The following is a 27,176-nucleotide window of genomic DNA, read 5'->3' on the forward strand; positions in this document are numbered from 1 at the left end:
AAATTCAAATACAAATAAAATTGTGCATGGACAGTCTTATCATATTCAAATACACCAAAGGTAACCAAGGTGACAGACTCAACTGACACTAATTTGATGACTTCAATTAAATAGGTATTTGTACTTCCTACTGTATTCATTTCTTCATTTAAATTCAAAATGTTTGAATGGATAGATGCAGTCAATAAATAGTGTGAACGTCTCAATTTGAAAATCTGTGTGAAAAACATACGAGGACTCCTAATTCAGAATTGTCTAATCCAATGCATGTTTGGTTTCAAAACTGAAAAACCTAACAACTAACTACAATAATGAAACACCTGGTGCAAACAATTTAGCGTTAATAAAGTGCATAAATGGAGTTTACAATATTTCAGTGGGGGCTCGAACCTAAACCCCAAAATACACAAGCAATACATTCCGCCCAAGTAATCGCTTTAACCATTGAGCTAAACGATCACAGTACATACATTGGGGAATCACTTCCTATAATGTAAGGCAAGAGAAACTGAATTGAGATCCAAATGGTCAATCAAAAGATTTTACCGTGGTTTGATTTTACTGTGTAGGACAATCCTTTCTCTTCTCCTTTCGGAATCTCTATCACACTGACTCGAAGGGAATTATGTGAGCCTCAAAATATGTGTGAGTCATTAGAGACGCAACCCGCTGACAGACGCGTTTCGGCAGTTCCTTATTAAGCTTGACACGTAGGAACAGGTAGCGATGAGTGACACAGCGGCTGTGTCGGTCACGTGGTTTTCACAAAGCGCTACACGCGCTGACACCGGGGTTCCTCTACTAACTTGACACACGCATCGATGCATCGGTGTTGCACTACTACACCACTACTACAAACTATATTAATGTCGGCAACTAAAGAGCCACTTGAAAAAATAAACCACAGCAGCCACATATCGTTTGGGCATCTACTGTAAAATAAGGTTGGATTTTGCTTTCCTTTTTTCTTTTCAATTCTGCTGCAGACATCCTTCAAATAGGTGGTCCGTTTGAAGCAATATGTCAGCGCATCCGCCTTATTGGATGTGGCAATTGTATTTCCATTAAATCGGCAAATAATTAGTAAGATTGAGTTTGAATGGGATAATATAATCAAAGGTAATGGTTCATTATTAATATAATGAGTGGTGGCTTGATGATACATCTCCAAGGAGAAACTGAACGAGGCATCTTTTCAAATAGCTTCACTTTGCCTCATCCAATATGGCTGCGGCGTCAACGTACTCACGACAGCGTTGCTACTATGTGTATGTTAATGCTGTCTATGATAATACTTGTGAGTGGGCGCCATTCAATGGATGGATGCACGGCAGTGCTACGTGAATTTATCCGAATATTTAGGGCAAGTTAATACTGTCTAGGGTATTAGCAATAATAATAATAATTACCGAAAATGAGAAATGCTGGGCCGAAAACCGATAAGCCGAAAAAAAATTATGCCAATTTTTTATTATCAATGCATTCATTATAATTAATTAAAATTATAATATTATTATAAAATATTTAGGCCTATTTAGCACGGGCATTTTAACAAAGCACAATATAAATTGAAATGCGTCCACACCACAGACATCAGAGACATGTTGGCGAATGGTACATTAGACACTGTTGGAATTTATTTCTAAATCAACATAAACTCAAGTTAGTAATCTGACTCCAATTTGTGACCTTACCCAACTGCCACTCATCCAACAATATGCGCGCTCGTTCTGCAATAGAAAGGTATCAGGAAGCCGGCATTTTCACACACGAGTGGATTTATTCCTAACACACAGATCTAATACAAGCACCTGGGTCTCGGGTCCCTCTCAATACAGTTCTGTACGCCTCTGTTGCCACCAGCAGACGTACTCCACATCCGAGTTGCCCAGCAATGAGTTATACTACACAATATGCAAATGGCACAGCAACAAAGGCATCCTGGCATTATTCTATTGGCTATGTGTATACTGCAGTTAACTTTAGCTTGCTCTCATTGGTCTTTCTTCCCCTGCAGAATCGTTTGGTGGCTCCTCCATCCTCTCCGCGACTGGCACCGTTTGTTCTGAAACATTCCATTCTTGCACACCCTTGCCTCCCACATACACAGGATGTAATGAACTACTTCAAGCTCAAACTCTTATGTTCCTTCATTCCCTCTCATGACCTCAGACGACTGAGGTCATCACTCGAATACCTTGTTTTATTGTTAAACACGAGCTAAAAATCAATAGCCATAAGCTAAAAATCAGTAAACAATTAAAAATTTGTAGAAAATTAAAAATCAGTAAAAAATTTAATTCTAGTAGAAAATCAGTAGAAAATTTCATTCCCTCCTCATGGCCTCAGGTTTCTGAGGCCACCTTCACATACTCACATCCCGGACTCCCGGAGGGCCACAGCTGTCTTCGCCTCCTGGGGGTCCTTCTGAGGGATCATCATGTACTGGCCACCCGGAGGGAGTGGCCCCAACGTGCGTTCAATTGTCTTAACAGTTAATGATCTGATACATGGAATACAGCAACATCCGCATAACACCATAATAGCGGCAAACACGGCGATAGAAATCAGTACTGATGCAATCAAGCTTTTGTATTTGCCAAAGACGTTTAACCAGTCAGAGTACCAACTGGTGTCCACACCTGAGTGCTCCTTCATTTTGTTACTTAGCGTGCGCAGACCCTCCAATGCCTTAGTAAGGCGACTGTCAGGAGACGTATTGTTGGGAATCAGAGTACAGCACTGATCCCCAAAAATACCACACACTCCTCCTCTTTCAGCTAACACCATATCTAAACCCATTCTATTTTGGAATGCCATAAGATACGTGGCTGCTAATTGCTCATGCACTGCCTGGAGTGCCGAGGTGGTGAAGTTCGCCAATCGTTGGACATTGTAGTGGACACAATTAATCCGGTCCACATTTTTGTTCACTGTAATGAACAGGAAAATACTCTCCCATCCTGCCGCCACTTGATCCACCAATTTGTATTCATCAGGGACCCCTCTGGGAACTCCAATTGCATCTATGTACGTGGGGTCTCCTGCATTCAACCATTCTTGCATGTCCCTTTTCCTCCTCACAAGGAAGGGGAGTCTTCCCCACCGTCCAACACCTTCCCAATTTATTCTGGCCATGTCTAATGCAGTCACACTAATTGGCATGATCAGCGTTACTAGGGCGCACTTACCGCATTGGTGGGAAGCCTATCGTACAACACTTTTGCTCCACACCACAGCCAAACATCAGCACGAGCGAGAGGGATTCCTGCTGGCAAAGACACATTTTCATTACACCATGACTCCTGGATATTTCCAATACCAGGGCCAGTCCCATTTAACTTTAGGCAGGTGAAATTTTGGTGTGCAACATGGGTGTCAAAAATGGGCTTTTTCTTTTCCATATCTGTCAGTGGAAAGGCCGAGTCCAATTGGCTGCACTCTCCTTGGAGAGTCTTGTTATACAGGAAACCAAAGAGACAGGTTTTGGATACAGCAGTTGCTGCCATGATTTTCAAAACTGGTCTTGCACCTAAACATACCAAACAATTCTCGTTAGTATTGTTAGCGGCTTGTTCAGCCATCAGGAGCCAATTATTAGTGACCATAGAAATACCTGTGTGACTCATAAACCAGTCATCCGCTGTTGTCATTGTTTTGGCCGTGGTACCCGTTTGACGGGTATAATTATTTAACACTGGTGCTTCCCCTTTTGTCATAGTCCCATCTTCACAAATGATAATTGGAAAATATGGATCTTTTCCAGACGAATATGCCCACAACTTAAACCCCCAACATGATGTGTTTAGCACTAACACTTCTTGGTGTGGTGGCGCAATTGACTTATTACCCATTGCAATTGTCAATTTCAATATCTCCCCTTCTTTTCTTAGGAGAATCTTATTATGGAAATACTTAGCAATATTATTCTTTGACGGTGTCCAATAATCACCCGCCTGTGTGGTAACCAGGGAATCCCATCCCCACATTGTCACATGTCCTGTTATATACCACCAATAACCCGGGAACATGTCTGCAGTTACTAATGACATGTCTGCCCACACTGATGTATACCACGCTTCCCGAAACCCTCTCAGTGCCTTTATTGGTATATTTACTTGGGTAGTTGTATTAGGGGCCACTGTTACTCTCACCGAATTATTGTATGCCCAGCCTATTATCCAAGGCTGGTAGCCCTTTTTCTCCCACTCATTTTCTGACTTTACCTCTCTTCTCCTTCTAGGTTCCTGTGGGCGTACCAAGGGCCAGTCCTGGTACCGTGGTTGATAATTGTCCAATTTATCTAACAAATCAAGCCATTGTTGAGTCCAGTTGAAAATTGTCACCCAAGCGTTCACCTGTGTCGGTTCATACCATACCGTTCCATTACAGGAATGATACACCATCACTCGTTCTCCTTTCGCTCCATCACTTCTGTCATCCCGCACCATATGTTCAAACACAAAGCACAAGCCAGCAAGCAAAATAGTCAATAAAGTTAAACATTTGCATCGTCGTCATCTTTGTTCAGACACTTTCGAGTCCGACTTTGATCCAATTCTCGCCATCGTCACATTCCCTCTCTTGACCTGCCCGTCCGGGCGGTCAACCTTTAAGCTCACCATTGGCAGGCACAAAGTCTGGGGCCGGGCGCAACTGTGAGTAATGGTACCACTTTTGTCCTTTAGTTTCCAATTGGACGGCGTGTGAAGTTCTAGCCAAAACCCTAAACGGTCCTTTCCAGCGAGGTTCAGTCCACTTCCGGGAAAGCACCCGGAGGTAGACGTACGGAGTGATGTCCGACTCCGGTGATGCTGATGACGAATCTGCAACCGCCTTGTCTGCGACCTGCGCAGACACACTGGATACAAGTGAATGAAGGTACTTCCAGTATGCAGCGTGTGATAAATCAGGTGTCGGTACGTCAGCTGGCGGGACCAAGGTGGAAGCAGGCCCTGGCATTAGGCGACCAGTTAACAGTTCGAACGGCGCAAAACCTGTTATTTTGTGAACAGTTTGGCGGACGACCAACAGGGCTAGGGGCAAAGCTTGCAACCACGTCATTTTTGTTTGAGCCATGATCTTAGCCAATTTTTCTTTCAAATTCCTGTTAACCCTTTCAACTTTGCCTTGGCTCTGGGGGTGGTACACACACCCAAAGCGATGCTTCAGCCCCAACAGCGCCTCCACTTTAGCCATTGCTTTGTTGTTAAAATGCGTCCCATTATCCGATCTGATTAAAGCAGGAAAACCATGTGTCGGAATATAATGATTCACCAAAGCTTTAATGACTGACGTGGTGTCTTCCCTTGCACACGGATACGCCTCCGGCCAGCGTGAATAAGAATCCACAATGACCAGAAGGAACCGCTTCCCGTTGACCCTGTCAATCATGTCCGTGAAGTCAATTACAATTTCTGCTCCAGGCCAGGCCACAGGGGAGAATGCTCCTGGCTTGGGTTTCAATGTCGGTCGTGCATTAAATGCTTGACATAATTCACAAGTCGCCACAAACTGCCAGACCACCTCCTGCAACCTTGGATGCCACCACTGACGAAGTTTTAGAAGCATTGCCTGAGGCCCCACATGTGCCACTGTATGGGCCTCAGTCAACACCGAGGTCATGAGTTGTCCTTCAGGGAGGACCGGCTGGCCTCTGGGTCCCACCCAAAGACCATCCGATCGCCTAACCGCCTTTGATGCAATCCACATAGATTTTTGTTCCGGCGACGACTTACCTTGTGCATCCATAATGTCCTCCAGTGTAACCTCGGGCGCCACTGGAAGATCCGGGGGTTCCCCATCCCAGACCACAGCCGTGGTTGCTAACATCATCTCGCCCTTAGGGGTGTACCCAGCCACTTCTTTCGCGAGAGCATCCGCCCTCTCATTACCCTTTGCCATCATGGTGTTGGCCTTTGAGTGTCCCGGGACCTTTACAATTGCCAATTCGTGGGGACCCTTAATTGCTTCATACAATCGCTCCATCAAAGTTCTATGAGCAATTTCTTTGCCTTTCGCTGTTAGCCAGCCATTGTGCAGCCACCCCTTTAGGTCAATCAGGGCAGCCGACGCTGCATATGCCGAATCAGTATACTGTATACAGTTAATTGCTGTCCTGGACACTGTTCCAAGGCCAACACCAGAGCCAACACCTCAGCCGCCTGGGCGGAGGGTTTTATTGTCAACTTCTGAGCTGTCACCGGGAGGAAGGAAGAACCTTTCCACTCCACCACTGCCGCTGCCGCGTGGAGTGTCCCATCCTTGGCACGCCAACAACACCCATCCGTGAACATAACCCGTCCACCTTCCAATGGTTCCACATACAAGTCCTCACGGACCTTTTGATCTTTCTGTACTTTCAGAGCATACTCATGTGCCCCTTCCAGGAGGTGATTAGCCATGTTCACACCATCATGCACATACGTAACGTTTGGTGCCATCAATGTCTTCATCATCCGTGTTTGTCTTAGGGGTGTCAACGTAAATGCCGCTGATGCGACAAAAGCTGACACCGCATGGTCTGTTAACACCTGGACGGGATACCCCATGACCACATGTGCCGTTTTCTGTAGGACCTTTGCCAGGCCCGCTGCGTACCTAACGCAGTCTGCTTGTTTCTGTTCAATTCCGTCTAATGGCACACTACAATACAATAAAACTGCCCTGTTTGTCCCATGTCTTTGGTACAATGCCGCATTCACTGTCTTCTCACTCATGGCCACATCTAAATGAAACACCTTAGTGTAATCTGGGGTAGCCAAAGCTGCTGCTGATGCCAATTCCTGAATTAGTTGCACAAACAATGCATCATCCTCAGAGGTCCACTGCAACGTGGCCTTCAAATTTCGGACCCCTTGTTGTTTGACCAGGGCCCGCAAGCCTGCTGTTTCATCCACAAAACATGGGATGTAGGCTCGGCTGTAGCCACACAATCCCAAGAAAGACAGCATGTCTTGCACTGTCTCTGGACGTGGGTGTCGCAAGATGGAGCTGCGGTGATCCGGGGACATAGCCAAACCGGCTGGTGTGATGACACGCCCCAGAAAAACCACAGACTTACGACAGCACTGTAACTTTTTCCTTGACACTTTGAAGCCCATGTCAGCAAGCTTCAACAGCACTGCTCGTGTGGCTTCCACACACTGGTTGGATGTTTCGGCTGCAATGAGGAGATCGTCCACATACTGCAGGAGCACTGAGCCTTGGGGTAGTTCACATGAAAATAACAAGTCCTTCAATACCTGATTAAAGAGTCCCGGCGAATTCTTGAAGCCCTGTGGGAGTCGTTTGTACTGCAATTTCACCCCTTTGTAAGAAAATGCAAACACGTGTCGTATTGACTCAGCCAGTGGTAAACAGAAATATGCATTCGCCAAATCAATTACCGTATACCACTGTTTCTGAGGATCCAGGGAGGACAGGATGCGATGGGGGTCAGGAACTGGCAAAACTGGAGTTATAGTTATGTCATTCACTGGCCGCAAATCGTGGGCCATCCTCCATGTCACCCCATCAGCCTTCTGGACCGGCCTCAGAGGTGTGTTCCAAGAGGACGCCGACGTTTCCAACACCCCCGCATCCCACAATCCTGCCACTGTGTTCTCCATACCTTTGTCTGCTTCCTTCGGCCATCGATATTGAGGACGGCGAACCGGACTAGAGCAATCAACTTCCAATTGGATCGGCTGAACCGTATGACAAAAACCAACATCAAATGGACCCTGTGACCACAAGGTCTGTGGCATTTGATCCAGCATCGCCTGTGCAGACTCATGGTCCGTCTGTTCCCGTTCATGCTGGCGGTCCAGGAAGACCAATTCAAGGTCTGACTCATCTACCATTTTTGCCATTATCCTGTAACTTTTGGTTGCGGCCGAATGCCACACATCTGGAATCTCAGTCATCATCCAGTCATGTTGTTGTGTTAATCGTTTCACCATGGGCCCCAATTGGCGGGGCTCATGGCCTGGCGACACAGCCAGCGACACGTGAGGCAAACCTTCCTCACTCATTCGATACCATTGCTCTTGCTCCGGCGACATCTGTACATATGCTGCCACCCCCTCGGGGCCCACAAAGATGGTGATTGTAATGTCCAATCATCTCCCTCAATTTCTTCAAACGCATCTCTATATATGTCATCTGATTCTCTATCATAATATACAGTGCAATGCAATGGATCCACTGGGGGGTGGTACGGTGCCAATGCCTGGATCCACGGTTTCCACAAGAGGTACATGGAGTAGACACCTCCCCCAAATGGAGTCTCAGGATTCAATCTCGCCCAGTAGATTCGTGCCGTTTCCGGTACTGTGGGGAGTGGTGCCATCAACCACTGACCCCGAGGTGTCACAGGCTGGGAGCATTCCAGAACCTGTCCGTCAGGAAATGTCACTGTAAGTCCCTTCTCGCCGCACAATATCTGGGCTCTCAATGCTGACAACATGTCTCTGCCCATCAAATTGATGGGTGTGTCCATTGCATGAACATATGAATGATATAATTTCTGTCCGGTGTTTGTGAGTTCCGTTTTCAATGGCCGAGTAAAGGGCAGAGTCTGAGGACGTCCCGAGAAGCCGACCAACATTGTAACTCGTTTCGACAACGCTGTACTTGGCAGTGGCATGTTGATCGATGAATGTGTTGCTCCAGTGTCCACCAACATCTGGACCGGAGTGTCCGCCACTGTCAACCGAAGCATTGGCTCTGCCTGGCCAGTGCTTCCCGAGCTTTCCAGGCCCCCCTATTCGTCCGGGCCGTACCACGGGTCGGCTTGGTAATACTGCCCCTGTGGATTCGGCTGTGGCCACGGGCGGGGCTGCTGCGGTCCCCTTTGATGTGGTGGCCCTGCTTGCTGGTTCTGCTGCTCCGCCCCTGGTGGTGATGGGTTGCCATGACAATCTCGTGCCCAGTGATCAGGGGACCCGCAGTTGAAGCAAGTCCCTGGAGCGAACCCATTCCGCCCCCGTCCTGGGGGGGCGCCACGACCACGCCCTCTGTATCCACCACGGAACCCTTGGCCTCGGCCCCGTCCAGCCCCCACTGGAGTCTGATACATCTGTTTTTGTTTAACCTTTTCTTGTTTTGCATCACCATGCAACTTCGCCAACTGTAGTTTAACCAAACTAGTCGCCAGAGCGTCAGTTTCCTTTTGATCTTTATTTGCTTTTTCCATGTAGATGCGGCAATGGTGTATCAAATGCCTCTTGAATCTCGGTTCCGGACAGACCAAAATGTCCGGATCAATTCTCATAATCGCTTGCACCTCATTTGGGAGGCCGTTCAGCATCGCCGTCCTGTACATCATCTCAGCTTCAGGGTAGCTGCCTGGGTGTTTACCTGTGGTCTCAATCCACAGCTCCAATGCCTGAGCATAATGTTGCTCGGGAGTCACATCTTTTCCATAATTAAAAATTGTTGGCACCACATCCACTGGGGAGGGAAAGGCCGCCCTCAGCTCCCGAAACAAGGCCTCCGAGATCTCCGCCAGGGGCGTTTCTCTCCCCAGCTGGCGGGTGCCAGCTGCCCCCTCAATATTCCTGTAATTGAATCAGGGAACATGATCCCAAAATGGCTTGTCTAAAATCCCCCAATGCTACTCCCTGTCCTGACATGGCAGCTAAGAATTTAGTAATCCAGGCTCGTGCCCCTTTATGCAGGGGGGGCAAGTTTTCCACCAATGGAGCCACATCCCGAAGCACCAAAGGCTCATAGTGACGGCCAGCATGAGTCACCACTAGGGGTGCCATTGTTTGAGGCTGCTCCTGCTGTGCCATCATTTTCCCTTTACTACGCGTATTATAGCCTCGCTCCGCCCTGGACATGCTCTCCTCACTATCACCCAGCCTCTCTCCTTCACTCAACGCTCTGAGCATCTGCCGCTGTTCACATAACACCACCTCGTCTTCCTCATCACTTTCCACTTCCTCCTCGCGGTGATCAGCGTCGCTGGGCGTTGCCTGCCCATGTCTCCGTGTCCCTGTCATCACTTTCACTAACATCTCTCTTTCCTCACTTTGCACCCTATGTCCATCAAACAACTTCCTCGATGCCTCCTCCCTCATCAGCTTCGGAGTCCTCTTACTCCCTGCACTAGTGGTGCCCCCGTCTCCTGCTAGCGCCGCCCCTGGCGTCCGCACGGGCGACTCCACATTCCCCTGCTGCTCTCCGCGTACTCTCTTTCTCTCATTATTCACAGCCTGTTCAATCAACTGTATGGTTGCTGGCGTCATCCGTGAACCATCATCTTCCACATCTAAAACCATTCTGCCCCCCAAAGTGACTACGGGGGCCATCACTGGCGCCGTCGGATACGGTGGCGGCTCACACACATACTGTCCCGAGCTCGGCAACTGTGGATAAATGCCTCTAAAACATTCCGTCTTTTCTTCCACCTTTTCAATCACTTCATCCTCCTTCTTCACTTCATCCTCACTCTTTTCCTCTTTTATCGCTGCCAGCGCAGTAGCAATAGTTGCCAATTGGTGAATGCCTCGTCTATCTTTCTCCACTTCCTTCACTTCCTTCTCAAGTTTATTACGCTGTCGCCATCCGACTTGGCTCTGTTCCTCCTTCATATCTCGAATATTTGCCAACATTCTGCTTTCCTTTTTCTGTAACTGCCGCGCTAACTTCGACATGTCCCATGTTCCAGGTTCTCCGCGAAACAATTCATCCTTCTTTAATTTCAGAAACAACTTCTGACACCGTACTTTTTCCTTCTTAATTTTCTTACTTTCTATTCCACTAATCAACTGTGATTCCAGCTTAGCGTAATGACCATTAATCTCCGACCAGACTTCAGTCCGTTCGTCTGAAGTGCCACACCCGAGACCACTAACACACTTCCTCTTATTCGCCATCTTAAAATCCACCCGTGCGTGTCCCAACCACTCTTTACGCAGAACAATTTTAGTCTTCACACTCACACCGCTTCCACACTAATACGTAAATCCCAGATTTTAAACCGTATCGTAACCACGAATAGTTCCAAACTATTCTAGTAGGTAAATCCCAGATATACCCTACTAACGTCCACACTATTACACTTTTACGCCGTTCCGCTCCTCCTTCCTCTTATAATTTAGCGTTGCCAATGTGCAGAATTTGAAAAGGAATCTGCTTACCTTGTTTCACTGTGGGCCCAAGAAGAAAGACGGTCGGACGTGTGGCTCCTTTATCAGGTCGTCACCTGGTGTGGACGTGGGTCCCTGACCCGAGTCCCAGACTCTTGTGGTTTTCCTTGGAGTCCCGGACTTCTTTTACCTCTCTTGCATCACGTCGGGGTCACCATAAATTGTTGGAATTTATTTCTAAATCAACATAAACTCAAGTTAGTAATCTGACTCCAATTTGTGACCTTACCCAATTGCCACTCATCCAACAATATGCGCGCTCGTTCTGCAATAGAAAGGTATCAGGAAGCCGGCATTTTCACACACGAGTGGATTTATTCCTAACACACAGATCTAATACAAGCACCTGGGTCTCGGGCCCCTCTCAATACAGCTCTGTACGCCTCTGTTGCCACCAGCAGACGTACTCCACATCCGAGTTGCCCAGCAATGAGTTATACTACACAATATGCAAATGGCACAGCAACAAAGGCATCCTGGCATTATTCTATTGGCTATGTGTATACTGCAGTTAACTTTAGCTTGCTCTCATTGGTCTTTCTTCCCCTGCAGAATCGTTTGGTGGCTCCTCCTGGTTGTAGTTTCCTCACAGTATTTTTCCACCAGCTGCCTCCGTGTTATCTGTTTCTCCATCCTCTCCGCGACTGGCACCGTTTGTTCTGAAACATTCCATTCTTGCACACCCTTGCCTCCCACATACACAGGATGCAATGAACTACTTCAAGCTCAAACTCTTATGTTCCTTCAACACCAAACGCGGGGTTAGCAACTGAGCATTTTCTGACGGTGCAATTGCACTTTATAGTCAATGTACAGTACTTGGCACCAGCGAGCACGGATGCGTGCGGTGCGGATGACGCATTTGTAGGTTTGGAGCAGGACACGGTGCGGCGCACTTAAAATCAGCACATTCACAAGTCAAGACAAGTCAAGTTTATTTATATAGCCCTTAATCACACAAGTGTTTCAAAGGGCTTCACATGCCCACAGTTGACAAATATCAACAACATCCCCTAATCGAACCACAAGAGGGCGGGGAAAAACTATAAAAAAAAAAAAAACAGGCAAAAAATTAGAAACCTCGCAAATGTGGTAATCCCCCTTCCAAGGGTGATCAGGCTACAATGGATGCCGAATGGGCAAAAATGTACATAGTTTGTGATACTAATCATTATTAACTAGAATAGTGTGAAAGTCCATTGAAGAAATTGAAGCACAGCAAGACGTCAGGGAAGTGGGTCCTCATCCAAATCCAGCCCGGTTGGTCGGAGTAGCTATCTCCATGGCGGCAACTTCAAGGTGATGGTCCGGATCGCATCCCGTTCAACTACCACTGAACACGTAATGCAGCATCCAAATCGGTCATTAACACCCTCTCCAAGCTGTGGAGAAGGGAGGGAAAGAAAGCAGCGGCAAGAATATAGAAATGAGTCTAAAGACGCGATTTAAACGTTTCTACAGACCTCCGAGGGTAGGGCATTCCAAAGCACTCGAGCCCGAATCGAAAACGTTCTGGAACCGGCAGACTTCTTTTGGGCTCTTGGAAACACCAAAAGACCAGCGTGTTGCGAACGAAGGTTTGCCAACCACATGGGGCTTTTCCAGATTTGGATGATGGCCTCAGGACTTGTGACACCGGTACAAGGTCGGGATGTGGCCTAGGATTAAGTGGTTAACGCCATGAAACAAAAGTAAATGTAATTTACACAACAAAAACAGGTCACAACAGATTTATTTTGCGGTTGTCTGTAGTAATACAAATAAAGAACCATCAAAAAGGCAAACGTTATGGGCTCTAGTTTCATGACCGCCGCAAATTCCATGTGACGCACAACGTAAATCTGCACCGATGCATGTTAGTCCAGGTGTTGATAATTTTGCACTCGCGAGAAGGTGTCGTACATATATAAAAAAGTAGGCTTCCGCCATCGCGAGCGGGAAAACAATCACCTCCATTTGCTGTCGATCAAAGCGGCTCATCAAATTCCCTTTAAATTCATATCTCTGTGCGTAAAAGGATGCATCGATCCATATGACAGAAGCATTGTCTCTGCTGTTAGTTGGTGTTGCAACAGACAATGATTACATTTACATGCAGGCAATAACCCTTTTAAAACCTGAATACTGGCAATATTCGGGTTTTGACGCTCGTAGCAAAGAACCACACTTCTGGAGCAACTGACCTACTTAATTTGGCATCTTGAGTGACATAAATATTATGTCTTTTGTTGAACGTAGTAAGTTAAAAGACATGACTTTATTTACATAATTACATTGTCCACATGTCGCGGTCTGAACGGGATTTTCCTATCAAGCACAAATGAGCAAATGAATAACTCTGTCCTCCACGCATGTAAACCTGTTACCTCGATTGTTTCACAAACCGGAATTCTGACCTTAACCCGAATATTGACTGCATGTAAATGTTGTCAATATAGGAGGGTACCCTCATTAAATACAGAATGGGCTTATGTATAACACAATAATTCAATAATACAACAATTCAGAGGATTTGATGTCTGCTGTTTCCATGCTGTTTAATGAAATACGATCGCAACCACACATGTACACGCATCTCACAATCTATCTGCATGTGCCTTAATCAAATTTTCTAAAATTGTTAGCTCAGTTGCAGCACAATTTAGTTCAGGGTTTCGTGATCGGAAATCGGGCCTAATCACGTGGTAACTGACTCGATTGGAATTGGACATTGTCCCCCCATCAGGGCTCGGAAAAATATATTAGGTTATTTTGATAACTTTTAATTAGATCTGGAGTTACGCGGTGGCACAGAGTAAGACCTCATTTTTCTACACAGCTAAGTGTGCAGCATGGTGTCACTTTGCTACATTGTATTGTCTGAATGCCGTCGAGCGGGCTAAATAAGGAACTAGCTATTATTTGCGCAGTATGTCAGCTGTGTGGAGGTATTTGGAAGTAGATGACAATAAGTTTTTATCATCTTTAATGTGGAAAGCGGAGACGGTAAGACTTGCACTTGTGCAAAGTGAGCATTTCGTGTGGTGGAAAGGATGGAGATGCGTTGCACGCTTCCCCGCTGCACCTCACTGATGAGCAGCCCCACCGCCATCAGGCACTGGCGACTTTGGACGTGCCTTGGGCCTTCCTGTAGATGCAGCTGCGGCGCACGCTGGGACTCTGCAGTAGCATTGGCCGACCTTCGAAGAGATCACAGCACCTCGCCTAGACTAACGCAAATCCAGAGTGTTGGTCATCCACAAGAGGTTGCCGATCCCACCCAGGCCAGAACACTGGCAGTTTAGCCTGGTGCAACTGTTTGCAACAAAGTCGCAAACATCTATAAACGGTGTTGCCAAAGTTATTTTATATTTGCCAGTGCTAGAGAGTAGAGACCATGCATGCTTCCAATTTATGTCGACACACTCATGCATAGCATTCACCACTCAGTAAGAAATCAGCATGATAGATGGCACAAATAGGAAAAGAAAGTGGTGAATCAGTTTGTGAAAAATAAATTTGAAGTCATGGCCTGGCCTGCATCAACATGTCTACACATATTGCTGGCTAAGGCATACCCGTACATCAGTAAACAATTTCACAGCCATTTACGTAATATTTCCAGTCAGTTGTAATGACTGTAGCATCACTTTGCTATTGCAGGGAGCAATGACAAAGACAACGTCGCCCAGACCTTTTCAATTACACACTGGCAGGAAAATACATGGGTGCTCCCCTTTGCAGAAGCGGGAGGGTGTAGCCGTACTGTAATATTCAGCTACTGTGTAACTAAATAAACCTACTATATCACAATGTCTAAATGGACCTAAAAGTTTATTTTTATTTATTTATTTAAAAAGAAGAAGCCAAAGCATTTTGCTTTACCTTCTTCATTATAATGTAAAAACATCATTGTTATCCATTGCTGCATTGTGTAGTTAGCAGTGTTGGGAATGTTACTTTAAAAAAGTAATAAGTTATAATTACTCATTACTTGCTTAAAAAAGTAACTGAGTTAGTAATTGAATTACTTCATAATAAAAAATAACTCGCAACCAGGCAAAGTAACTATTTTCACTACTTAAAAAAAAGTTTTATATCAAACAATTTGGATTATTTTTTTTAAAATCTATTATTATTATTATTATTATTATTATTATTATTACACAAGGAATTCAAATTACGTCCAGGCTATATAGGGTGTTTTCATTTATTTTTGTGAGTATTTATGTCACACAAATGCTCACTCCATAATATGACACATCATACAATAATAATAATAATAATATTAATAATTATAATAATAATGATAATTCATTACATTTGGACTGGTGATGTATGTTCTACCACTGCCAGTTACTACAGCAGTCAGAATAATAATACAAATAAAATAAATACTGGATAGATGGTGATTTGTGGCACATATGTCAACTATAGGTAAATTGTAGACAGTCCTAGCCAGTCCCTCCAGGATTTGTCGGGCATTTTTAAATTTTTTAAAATTTATTTCAAACATTTAAAATGACAATAATAATAAAAAAAGAGCATAATTTCATCACAATTGTGACAAAAAAACAACAACATTCAAGTTATTCCACAAAACAAGGATGAAATATAATTGTTTTCTTTCTCCATAAATAATAATGACTTCCAAAAAAACTCATTTATAAAAGAAAAGTCTTACTGTTCGAAATGGAATAGGATGAAGCAACTGCTTATCTAGTTCTATCCCAATTTCACCTCACTTATAACTCATTATTCCTAAATGCCTTAACAAAAATTTTACTTTCAGCCACTGTTTTATTATTCCTCCCTAGTATATTTATCAAAAATAAAGTTTTTATATAATTTCTTAAATTGACAAATATTTGTACCTCTTTTAATGTTTTGCCCAAGACCATTCCACAAAACCACTCCACAGATTGAAATGCATATACTTTTGAGTTTCGTGCAAGCATAATGTTGTTTGAATTTCAATTCCCTTCTCGAATAATAACCCCCCTCTCTCTCTATAAATATTTTTTGTATGTTGCCCAGCAGCATTTTACTATTTGCCCTATACATTATTTGTCCAGTTTTAAAATCTACCAGATCCCTAAACTTTGGTGTGCTTAATTTTAAAATGAGTTTATTGGTGTGTTCAAGGTTTCCTACATAATTTATTATTCTTTTGGCTTTTTTGGGGGGCAATGTGCATAGTGATTGCATTGTGGTTTTGTAGGAATTACCCCAAACTTCTACACAGTAATTCAAATATGGTAATATTAATGAACAATACAAAATATACATTGCTACCCATTGCCTCCCTGCTTGAAACTCAGCACAAAGGGTTGGAATTGGGGGGTTAGATCACCATGTGATTCCCGAGCGCAATCATTGCTGCTCACCGCTCCCTCAGGAGATGGGTCAAATGCGGAGAACGAATTTCGCCCCCACTTAGTTGGGTGTGACAATCAGTGGAATTTACCTTTACCTTAATGTGTGTCTGGCCTTTCACAAAAATCCAACAGTGCGTGCTACCTTTGCCCTAACATGTTATATATGGTGTTTCCAGTAGATTTTGTCATCAAGAATCACACCCAGAAATTTGTTTTCATAAACCCATTCAATTTAACCCCTGGGCGTTATTTGTCTATTTTCTAGCTTTTTTATGTTTTTTCTGTTTTTCATCAAAGAAAAAGCATTTGAAAAAAATACACTAGGGACCTGACATTTTACCAGGATTGTTTAAAAATGTAGAAGTTCAAATTGGCGCCATGCTGTAATTTATAATTATTACCAAACAGGAGGGAGAGATTCACACGAAATTGTTGTAATAATGCCCGATTTTGGCTCATTGACTCCCATTATAAATCACAGTTTTTGATATGCTGTAAACCTGATGTGTTATAATGCATTTTCCGTGATTACTGATGCAATCGCTTCTTTGACGAGTCATAAACATGAAAATAGAGGAATTTGTGTGTTGAGAGTGTTAACACAAAAATCCACTAGGTGGCGCCAAAGGCTAATAAATGAATACAAAATGCATGCATAAAAAAATTCTATTGTTATGACTTATGGACTTGTTTGAGCCTCTAACTATGTCATATGAAATATTCAAATTATTCTTTTATTTTATATATATATATATACAGCATAGTTAGTCTTGCTATTAGCATAATACTGCTATTGTTGTCCATAGGGGGCATTAAAAAAAATAAAAACTATATACAGTATGTGTAGATAGGTCTGATGCCACTGAACATTTTGAGCGGTTGAAAGTGAAAAAAATACTCATAAATGACTAAGTTATCTCACTTCAAAGGAAATGCCTGATTTTGGCAAAATTACAAGAGTTTTGTGCTATTGGGAAAACTGCCATTGTGTGAAACTGGGCATGCAGAAAAAATTCTATTGTTAGGACTTATGGACTTATTCAAGCCTCTAAATATGTCATATGAAATATTCAAATTAGTCTTTTATTTTATATATATATATACAGCATAGTAGTCTTGCTATTAGCATAATACTGCTATTATTGTCCATAGGGGGCATTAAAAAAAAAATATATATATATATATATATAAACTATATATGTATAGATAGGTTTGATGCCACTGAACATTTTGAGCGGTTGAAAGTGAAAAAAATATTCATAAATGACTAAGTTATCTCACTTCAAAGGAAATGCCGGATTTTGGCAAAATTACAAGAGTTTTGTGCTATTCAGAAAAATGACATTGTGAAAAACTGGGCATGCATAAAAAAATTCTATTGTTATGACTTATGACCTTGTTTGAGCCTCTAACTATGTCATATGAAATATTCAAATTAGTATTTTATTGTATATATATATATACAGCATAGTAGTCTTGCTATTAGCATAATACTGCTATTATTGTCCATAGGGGGCATTAAAAAAATAAAATAAAATAAAACTATATATGTATAGATAGGTCTGATGCCACTGAACATTTTGAGCGGTTGAAAGTGAAAAAATATTCATAAATGACTAAGTTATCTCACTTCAAAGGAAATGCCTGATTTTGACAAAATTACAAGAGTTTTGTGCTATTCAGAAAAATGCCATTGTGAAACACTGGGTATGCATAAAAAAATTCTATCGTTATGACTTATGGACTTATTCAAGCCTCTAAATATGTCATATGAAATATTCAAATTAGACCTTTATTTTACATATATATATACAGCATAGTTAATTTTGCTGTTAGCATAATACTGCTATTATTGTCTATAGAGGGCATTAAAAAAAATAATAATTTAAACTATATATGTGTCGATAGGTCTGATGCCAGTGAACATTTTGAGCGGTTGAAAGTGAAAAAAATATTCATAAATGACTAAGTTATCACACTTCAAAGGAAATGCCAGATTTTGGCAAAAATTACAAGAATTTAATCAAACTATAATAATGCCCATGGGTTTTAAACGTTATCATTCCTTAATATTAGTTGTGCGTTTATTTTACGGTTTTCAAACATCAGTTTGGTTTTGTTCAGATTTAATGAAAGTTTGTTTAAGTCAAACCATGTTTTAATTTATTTAATTATTTGGTGACCACCTCCACAAGCTGCTGTAGGTTGTCTCCAGAACAGAAAATGTTTGTGTCAGCTGCAAATAGCACAAACTTTAACATTTTTGAAACCTTACAAATGTTGTTTATGTACATAATAAACAATTTTGGTCCCAAAACCGACCCTTGTGGGACATCACAAGAGATACTCAATTAAGTTGACTTGTGATTTTCCATTTGCACAAATTGATTCCTTTTGGAAAGATAATTTGTCACCCAATTGTGTGTAACTCCTCTAATTCCATATTTTTCAAGTTTCCTAACTAGTACATGATGGCCTATTGTTTCAAATGCTGTTTTTAAGTCTACAAATACTCCTACTGCATTTTTTGGGGGGGTCCAGAGAACTGGTTATTTCTTCCATTAGTGCTATTGATGTGGATCTCTTTGGTCTGAATCCATATTGACTGCCATTTAACAATTCATACTTTTTAATGAATTTTTATAGTCTATTTGCAAAACGTTTTTCTAACATTTTTGAGAACTGAGAGAGTAGAGAGTCCGGCCTGTGGTTAGTGAATTGACTTCTGTCTCCCACTTTGTAAATCGGGATGACCTTAGCAATTTTCATTTTATCTGGGAATACACCTGATGACAAGGATAAATTACACACATAGGTCAATGGCTTTGCAATTACATAAATAATTTCTTAATCAAAAACATATCAATGTCGTTCCATTCTATGGAAATACGATACGATACGATACGATACGATACGATATACTTTTATTTTCCCCGTGGGGAACTTTTTCTTGGACTCCGTCCAGCTGCAGTTTACAGTAAGAGAAAACAACAGAATAGAAAGAGATGAAATTAAAATTAAATAAATAAGAAGTGCAGCAATAAGTAGAAGACTTCCCAGAAGTCTTCACAGGAGTATACATGATATATATATATATATATATATATATATATATATATATATATGAATGTTGCTCTTACATTTCTTACATTTACATTTCTCAACAATGTCAATAATCTCTTTTTCATTTGCAGGATTCAAAAACATTGAGCTAGGGTTGCTATCAATAAAGTCCCCAACCTTCCCTAGCCCTTTTTCCGGCTGTAGGTTTGCAATTTGTTCTGCCAGTTTTGGCCCCACAATTCTACATCTACATCTATATCTACAATTACAATTACAATTACAAAAACTCTATTAAACTCATTAACCACATCATTCATATTATTTAATGTTTTGTTATCCTTAATAAAATATTCAGGATAACTTGTATTTGTTGAACCATTCCTGATAATATTGTTTAACACGTTCCATATGCCTTTAATGCTTGTTTTATTCTTGTCCAACATGTCATTATAGTAATCTTTCTTAGATTTTCTCATAATATTAATTAACTTGTTTTTGTATATCTTATATTTATTTTCTGCTTTTACAGTTTTCCCCGTATAATGTGTTCTTTTTTTGCATGCATTTTGTAGCCCTTTCGTAATCCATGTTTTTTCTGTGTATCTTTTCTTCTGGTTGTAACATTTTAATGGACAATTCTTATCAACCAATGCTTTAAATATTAGCAGGAATGTTTCATATGCTTTGTTAGTGTCAGTCTCCAAATATACTATTTTCCAATTCTGTGTTAGTAATTCATTTCTTAAGATGTCAATAGATTATTCTGTTCTTATTATTTTATATTTAAACACATTGGCATTCATAGACATAACAAAATTCCAATCATACCTAACAAACACTGGCAGATGGTCACTGATGTCGTTCAGTAGTAATCCACAAATCAAGGTATTGTCCATACAGTTAGTAAATATATTATCAATTAGTGTAGCGGGATAAGATGTTACCCTGCTTGGTTTTGTGATTAAAGGAAATAAACTCATACTAAACATTACATCAATAAATTCATCAGTTAGTTTATGCTTATTAGGATTTAAAAGATCCACGTTGAAATCCCCGCAAATAAACACTTCCTTGTTTTTTTCACTGGAAAACATTTTTTCCATACAATTATTAAATAATTCAATATTAGACCCTGGAGCTCTGTATACACAACTAACCATAATATTTTTCCTTTTTTCCATGCACATTTCCCACAGTGATACATTCTATCACTAATAATGATATTCATCTTCTTCACTATTTTGTATTTTAATATTTTATCAACATACAGAGCCACTCCTCCTTTTTTTGTTCTGCCTGTTTAAGTAGTTTAGTTCATACCCATTTATCTCAAAATACACACCCTTTTCATTGCTTAGCTAAGTCTCAGATATGGCTATCACGTTAAATGGCTTATTTAGGTGACTTAAGTAATCGTTAATTCTGTCAAAATTAGTGTATAAACTCCTGCTATTAAAATGAATAATAGATATCCTATATCCTGAATTTGAATGCTTGTTGAATTGATCCTCTGAATAATAGTTGCAGTTGTTGTTTAGGCTATTAAAGAAATTGTTTTCGGGTCGATCGCTCGCTCAAAGTCCTGTAAATTATGGTGCGTGAATTTCAATGTGTTAAAGTTCAGCTCAGTACACATTTCTTTTTAACAAATTTCCTCGCCGGAATACATGGTCCTTCAGATCACAAAGGCACACATAGTGTTTATCCATGTCTTAATTCTTGCATTTGCAGTAGCATCCCGGGTCACTGGTACTGGTCCAACTGCTCTATGTCTCTGATGGTCAGTAATTTGGCCTCCTCCGGTGACCCATTCAGCTTAATGAAGATCTTACAGTTTGTTGTCCAGTTTGACTGGATTTTCTTCTGCTTTTTTAACTCTTTCACTGCCACTGACGTTTAAAGACGTCAAGTAAAAACCTACGCTTCACTGCCAATGACGTCAAAAGACGTCATCCAATGATTTTTTATTTTTTTTTTGAAACGGGTAGAGGAAACCCTTCCGCATGTCTGATGAAAGTCTGTCTGTTGTGCCTAATGACTATTTTTGGCCCCTAGAGGGCAGCGATGACTCTCTTTTGACAAGATCGGGTGGGCGTCAGTAGAGGCGGAGCTAGAGCGTCGAGCAGGAGATGAGAATGGAAGACAAAGGAAAAATGGCGGCCGGTCGCGAGGAGCTCACACCCGAGACGTTTTTTTCAAAGACCAAAAGCATCGCTGAAAAAGCACATTGTTGACGACGATGATCATCATCGATGATGAAGATGAGGGTGACTCCGTGGTTGGAAAGCATTGACGCGGCAGTAGAAGACGTTAGATGGAGCTAGATGGAGGAGGGAACGGGCAATGGCGAGCGTTTGCAAGCAGCTCTACACTTACAAGACGAAAGGCATCGACCAACGCTAAAATAGTACATTGATGACGACGGTGATCATCCTCGATGATGATGAAGGTGAATCCGAGCTTGACGGCGAAATTGGAACCGCTAACGCGGCGGCTATGACGGTGTCGTAACGCGGAGCGCAACCGAGCACGCACAGGCGGACGTTCGATCGGACGACGGAGAGTGCCCCGAGTCCAATGCATATTCATCGGAGGAAGTGTGTACAGTCTGCTACTTGCTTTTTATTCCCCGGAAAAAAAGGCCGTCAAGAAAGTGTAACGTTTGCACGCAAAACGGACCAATGTGAAAGTGAAAGTAAACTGTTGTGCGAGTCCTGGCGTCTCCTTGCACGCAGGAGAGCGTTACAAAAGGAAAAACTGTATTTGAAACATCCACATAATTGTAAGTAGTACCGCAGTTGCACACATTTGTAAATAGTTTGCGAAATTGTTTTGTCAAATTGTTACACTGTTGAATGGAAATAAACGTATTTTGCAATCAAAAAACACTTTTTCATTGTTGGTGAAAGCGTTTTACAGAAGTAAAGCACTATTTAGGTGTTTGTGGCATCATTCATGGACAAAAAGAAGTGTACAATTCACTAGAGTGCATGAAATAACATCGTTTCACAAAAAGCTCTTTTTCTCCGTTTTTTGTTTCAAAAGAGAGAATTTCGGTGAAAGTAACCATTTTCTATTGTTGATTACTGAAGAACGGAATAAGGTAGAAACAAACTTTGGACCTTGAAAGATCACTCAAAATGCTTAAATCGGCTGGCAATGGGGACAACCCGTTTCTGAAAACGTCTGGCAGTGAAAGAGTTAAAAAGCGTGATTTTCTGGTAATTTCTGCTTTTAAGTTTTCTTCCATGTTTCAGGAGTGCATTTTTGTGATTTCTGCTTTTGAGTCGTATAATTATGGCCAGTATATCACTTCTGTTTTTCCTTGGTATAAGATGACAAGCCTCAATGGTTGTGCTGTCAATGGAAATGCCCTTGCTGTAGAAGAAGGTTGTTACTTGTTGCTTCACCAATCCCATGTCAGCTTCTGTTGGCTCTCTCCCGTCTGTCCCTGCCACTGCTCTGGCGTAGGACCGGGGTCTGGTCTCTAATTCACTGACAATTACGTCATTTAAGCGGGTGTACTGCTCCAGTTCAGCTACACGGCCCTCTAGACTCGCAATCCTCTTTTCCTTCTCCTCATTCTGACTTTTCAAAGCTTTAATCTCGCTTATCATGTCCAGTATAATTTTTTAGCAACAGAAGCAATCTCTTCCGACATAAAGTCAAGCGCCCTCTTTATCTCCTCAACTTCCTTTTTTAGGCGGCATCATGACTGTTGTCACAGGTAGCAATGATGCACACAAGGACACCCAATCTCAGTGCCGAGTGGCAAAAATGTCAAAACAATAAATAAAAAATGCGGAAGCGAACTAGACGAGCAGGCGGTAACTATGACTGCTTTATACTGTTACAAAAACATAGTAGACTATTGTCGCAGATTAATTTAATCATGCCACACACTTCCGTATACCGCCGTGCACACCCATACACAACCACTCACACACACACATACATCTAAACGCTGATCGTCCGGTAGTTGTGAAGCTCCTGTGCACTCTCTCAAGACCACATGGTCAGGCGGTAAACTAATCCCCGTTGAGGGATACCGGTCTGCGAAGCCTCAGATAGCAACTTTCCCCCCCAGCTAAACTGACCACATCTGCGGCAATATAACTTACCCTAGTGAAGTAAGACCGCCAGGAGAGGGTCAGCTATCTAGCTAGTTAGCAAAGTTAGAGAGGTGAGTCAGGTGACAATGACAGGCAGCAACCACCCCACTCCAGCACAGATCGCGTGAACGAGTAGCATGAACAAGCCCATATGATTGTTGCGGACTAAAATAATCAATAATAGATAAAAGAAATTGCCATTGCTATTAAAATATACAGTGCTTAATGCTATCATGGCCAAAATTATAGCCATAACTGCTACTATATTTACTCCTCAGAATCATCAACTTCCACTTGATCTCTCTGAAAAACATGTACTTTTGCACACTTTCAAATATGAGAGTATGGTGATATAGCTTCAGTTAATAATTCTACACATATAAAGACGTGTTTAATGATTGATTTACATCATAAAACTGCGCAACTCTAGGCTTAACATGCATCATTCGCATACAAATGCCACTCCATCGCTTCTATGAATGTGAGCATATTTCTTTCAACATTTTTACCGTGTTTAGCGTTTGGCCCTGGCTGATACAAGAGTTTTTGTTCCCTTTGTCATGTCACTGTTAGCCTAGATGATTGCATCACCTTCAGTTGAAGCTTTGTTTTAAAAATAAATGTCAAAACTATTATTTGTGTCTGCGTTTTTGGGATCCAACTCCTGAACATAACACAATCGTCTGACCATATGGATCCCGCAGACTCAAATAAGCTGTGCCATACCCTGGCCTCCCAGGGACAGTTGGTAGGACGTCATGTGCAGTCCTTGACTGAGCTTAGGGAGGCGCTAAATTCATTAGCAACCCAGTTTGATGATTTATCTGCGCATGTTTCGTCCAGGGACTCATCGGGGGGCTCACCTCGCGAACCGAGTCTCCCACATCCGTCTTGCTATGGGGGTGAGCCGGGTTGTGTGGTGAATTCATTCAACACTGCTCTTTAATTTTTGAACAACAACACTTTACCTATTCTCAAGATAATACCAAAGTCGCATTCACGATGAGTTTACTTACGAGTAAAGCAGGAACTTGGGCTATGGTGTTAAGTAATGCCAAACCAGTATTGCGCACTTCGCTTCCGGCTTTCCTTGCTGAATTCAAGCGAGTCTTTGATCATCCTGCCAAGGGCAAGCAGGCTGGAAGTAGACTGATGGATTATGCCCAAGGAGACCATTCTGTTGCGGACTGCTCCATTGAATTCCGTATACTGGCAGCCGAAAGTGGTTTTGATGACACTGCTTTGTGTATGACACAACGAGGCTGTTTTTGGACTCAGACGCAGAGGAAGCGGTGGAGGGTTAAGCAGCTTTTAATTAACAAAACAAAAGCTCTTCGTTGAAAAGGGAGAAAATAAAGGCTATTCAAATATTAACTGAAAGCGCTCCAAAAGCGAGGAAGTTCAAACTACATTCAAAAACAAAAATCACTCTATGATTTAACAAAACTAAGCTATACAAAAATGACAAACAAAGGTTCTCTCACGAGACAAGGCAATAAAGGCAACAAGGCAAAAAGGTAACATGGCTGTGGTCTATGGCAGGCTTCAGTGGCTCAAACGAAAACACTTCGGCACAAGACAGGGGGAACGCAGACTATTTAACACATGAGGGTAATGGGGCACAGGTGGACACAATCAGGGATCAGGGTTGACACAGACACCACACGAGGAAGGGCAAGTGACCTGAAACGAGAGGAGTCAGACTTTTCAAAATAAAACAGGAAATGACAAGAAACCCTCACCGCGGTGTGACAGTACCCCTCCCCCTAGGGCCGACTCCTGACGGCCCAGGCCGGTCAGGATGATCCCTAAAAAAGTCTTTAATTAGAGAGTCATCCATGATGAAGCGGGAAGGTATCCATTGTCTCTCCTCGGGCCCATACCCCTCCCAGTCCACCAAGAACTGCCTGCCCCGGCCCCGCTTGCGGACAGCCAGCAATCGCTTTACTTTGTAGACGGGCCCCCCATCCACAATCACAGGAGGCGGCGGGGGCGTAGGAGCCGGAACCAGAGAACTCTCCCTGACTGGCTTGACTTGGCTTACGTGGAACGTTGGGTGAACACGCAGGGACCGAGGCAGGCGAAGACGGTCCGCGGCCGGGTTGATCACCTTTGAGATGGGGTATGGACCCACAAACCGAGGCGCCAACTTTTGGCATGGCACCTTTAAGTGAAGATGTTTGGCTGACAGCCACACTTTGTTCCCCAGCTGGTATACTGGAGCAGGTCTCCTCTTCCGATCCGCTGCTCGCTTGCCTCTGTCCCTCTGGCGCTCCAGAACCTGCCGAGCGGCTGCCCAGACGCGATGGCAACGCATGGGCAAGGCAAGGCATGGGCTGAAGGAACCGAGGCCTCAGACTCTAGGTTAGAAAAAAAAGGAGGATCGTATCCAAAAACGCATTTGAAGGGGGTGAGTCCAGTGGCAGAGGTGGGCAAGGAGTTATGGGCAAACTCAACGAAGACCAGGTGTTTGCTCCACAATGCAGGGTTCTGAGAGACAAGGCTCCATAAACCGATTTCCAGCTGCTGGTTGAGACGTTCCGACTGACCGTTAGCCTCAGGGTGGTACCCTGAGGTTAGGCTGGCTTTGGCGCCGATTAGGCGGCAAAACTCCTTCCAAAAGCGTGACACAAACTGGGGCCCCCGATCCGACACAATGTCTCTAACTCGAAACTCGAAAAACGTGTTTAATCATGACCTCAGCCGTTTCCTTGGCTGAGGGAAGCTTTGACAAGGCTAAGAATCGGACCATCTTTGAAAATCGGTCGACTACTGTGAGAACGGTGGTTTTTCCTTTGAAGAGAGGAAGTCCCGTGACAAAATCCAGGGAAATTTCTGCCCATGGTCTGGAAGGAATGGGAAGAGGCTGTAGCAGACCCATGCGTGATCTGGTGGATGTCTTGTTTCGAGCACATACCGAGCAGGCCTCGATGTACTCCCGGACCTCCGGCTCCATGGAAGGCCACCAGAAACGCCGGGAGATGGCGTAAATTGTCCGTCGGACTCCCGGATGACAGGATAGAAGCGAAGTGTGACCCCAATGGATCACCTGTGGGCGCAGCTGCTCTGGAACAAATAGTTTATTCGCCGGGCATCCTTTTGGTGGGGTTGCCTCACCATTGACTTGTTTCACTTCTCTCTCGATTTGCCATGTCACGGCTCCAATCACACAGTCCGGCGAAAGGATGGTCTCTGGTTCCTTAGTTACAGGCTCGGGGTCGTAGAGACGGGACAGGGCGTCGGGTTTGACGTTTCGAGACCCCGGCCTGTAAGTGAGAGAGAATGAAAAACGGTTGGAGAACAGTCTCCATCTGGCCTGGCGTGAGTTGAGTCTCTTGGCTTTGCGGATGTATTCCAGGTTCTTGTGATCGGTCCAGACCACAAATGGGTGCTTTGCCCCCTCAAGCCAGTGCCTCCACTCTTCCAGAGCAAGCTTGACAGCCAGAAGCTCTTTGTCCCCAACGCCATAGTTCCGCTCGGCCTTGGATAGTCGTCGTGACAAGAAT

General features: G+C 43.1%; 1 protein-coding gene across 4 annotated transcripts; it reads right to left on the reverse strand.

The window, feature by feature from the left end:
- Positions 1–1,670: 1,670 nt before the first annotated feature.
- On the reverse strand, positions 1,671–25,726 carry LOC144037676 (protein NYNRIN-like). 4 transcript variants are annotated; one of them, XR_013288994.1, is made up of 4 exons: positions 24,687–25,726; positions 11,130–11,315; positions 4,380–4,861; positions 1,671–4,303 (listed from the first exon to the last, which is right to left on the reverse strand). XR_013288994.1 is itself a non-coding variant. In XM_077549336.1 (3 exons), exons 1-2 carry the CDS (start codon positions 5,986–5,988, stop codon positions 4,406–4,408), a joined length of 1,395 nt encoding a protein of 464 aa, XP_077405462.1. In that variant the 5' UTR covers positions 5,989–10,258; the 3' UTR covers positions 1,671–3,268; positions 4,380–4,405. The 4 variants fall into 4 exon arrangements, 3 of the variants coding, with proteins under 3 accessions (XP_077405462.1, XP_077405461.1, XP_077405460.1); XM_077549336.1 differs by lacking the exons at positions 11,130–11,315; positions 24,687–25,726 and having other exon boundaries at positions 1,671–3,268; positions 4,380–4,434; positions 4,623–10,258; XM_077549335.1 differs by lacking the exons at positions 11,130–11,315; positions 24,687–25,726 and having other exon boundaries at positions 4,380–4,434; positions 4,623–10,258.
- Between the last annotated feature and the right edge of the window lie 1,450 nt (positions 25,727–27,176).

The sequence above is a fragment of the Vanacampus margaritifer genome, chromosome 17 (assembly GCF_051991255.1).
Source record: "Vanacampus margaritifer isolate UIUO_Vmar chromosome 17, RoL_Vmar_1.0, whole genome shotgun sequence".
NCBI classification, from domain to species: domain Eukaryota; kingdom Metazoa; phylum Chordata; class Actinopteri; order Syngnathiformes; family Syngnathidae; genus Vanacampus; species Vanacampus margaritifer.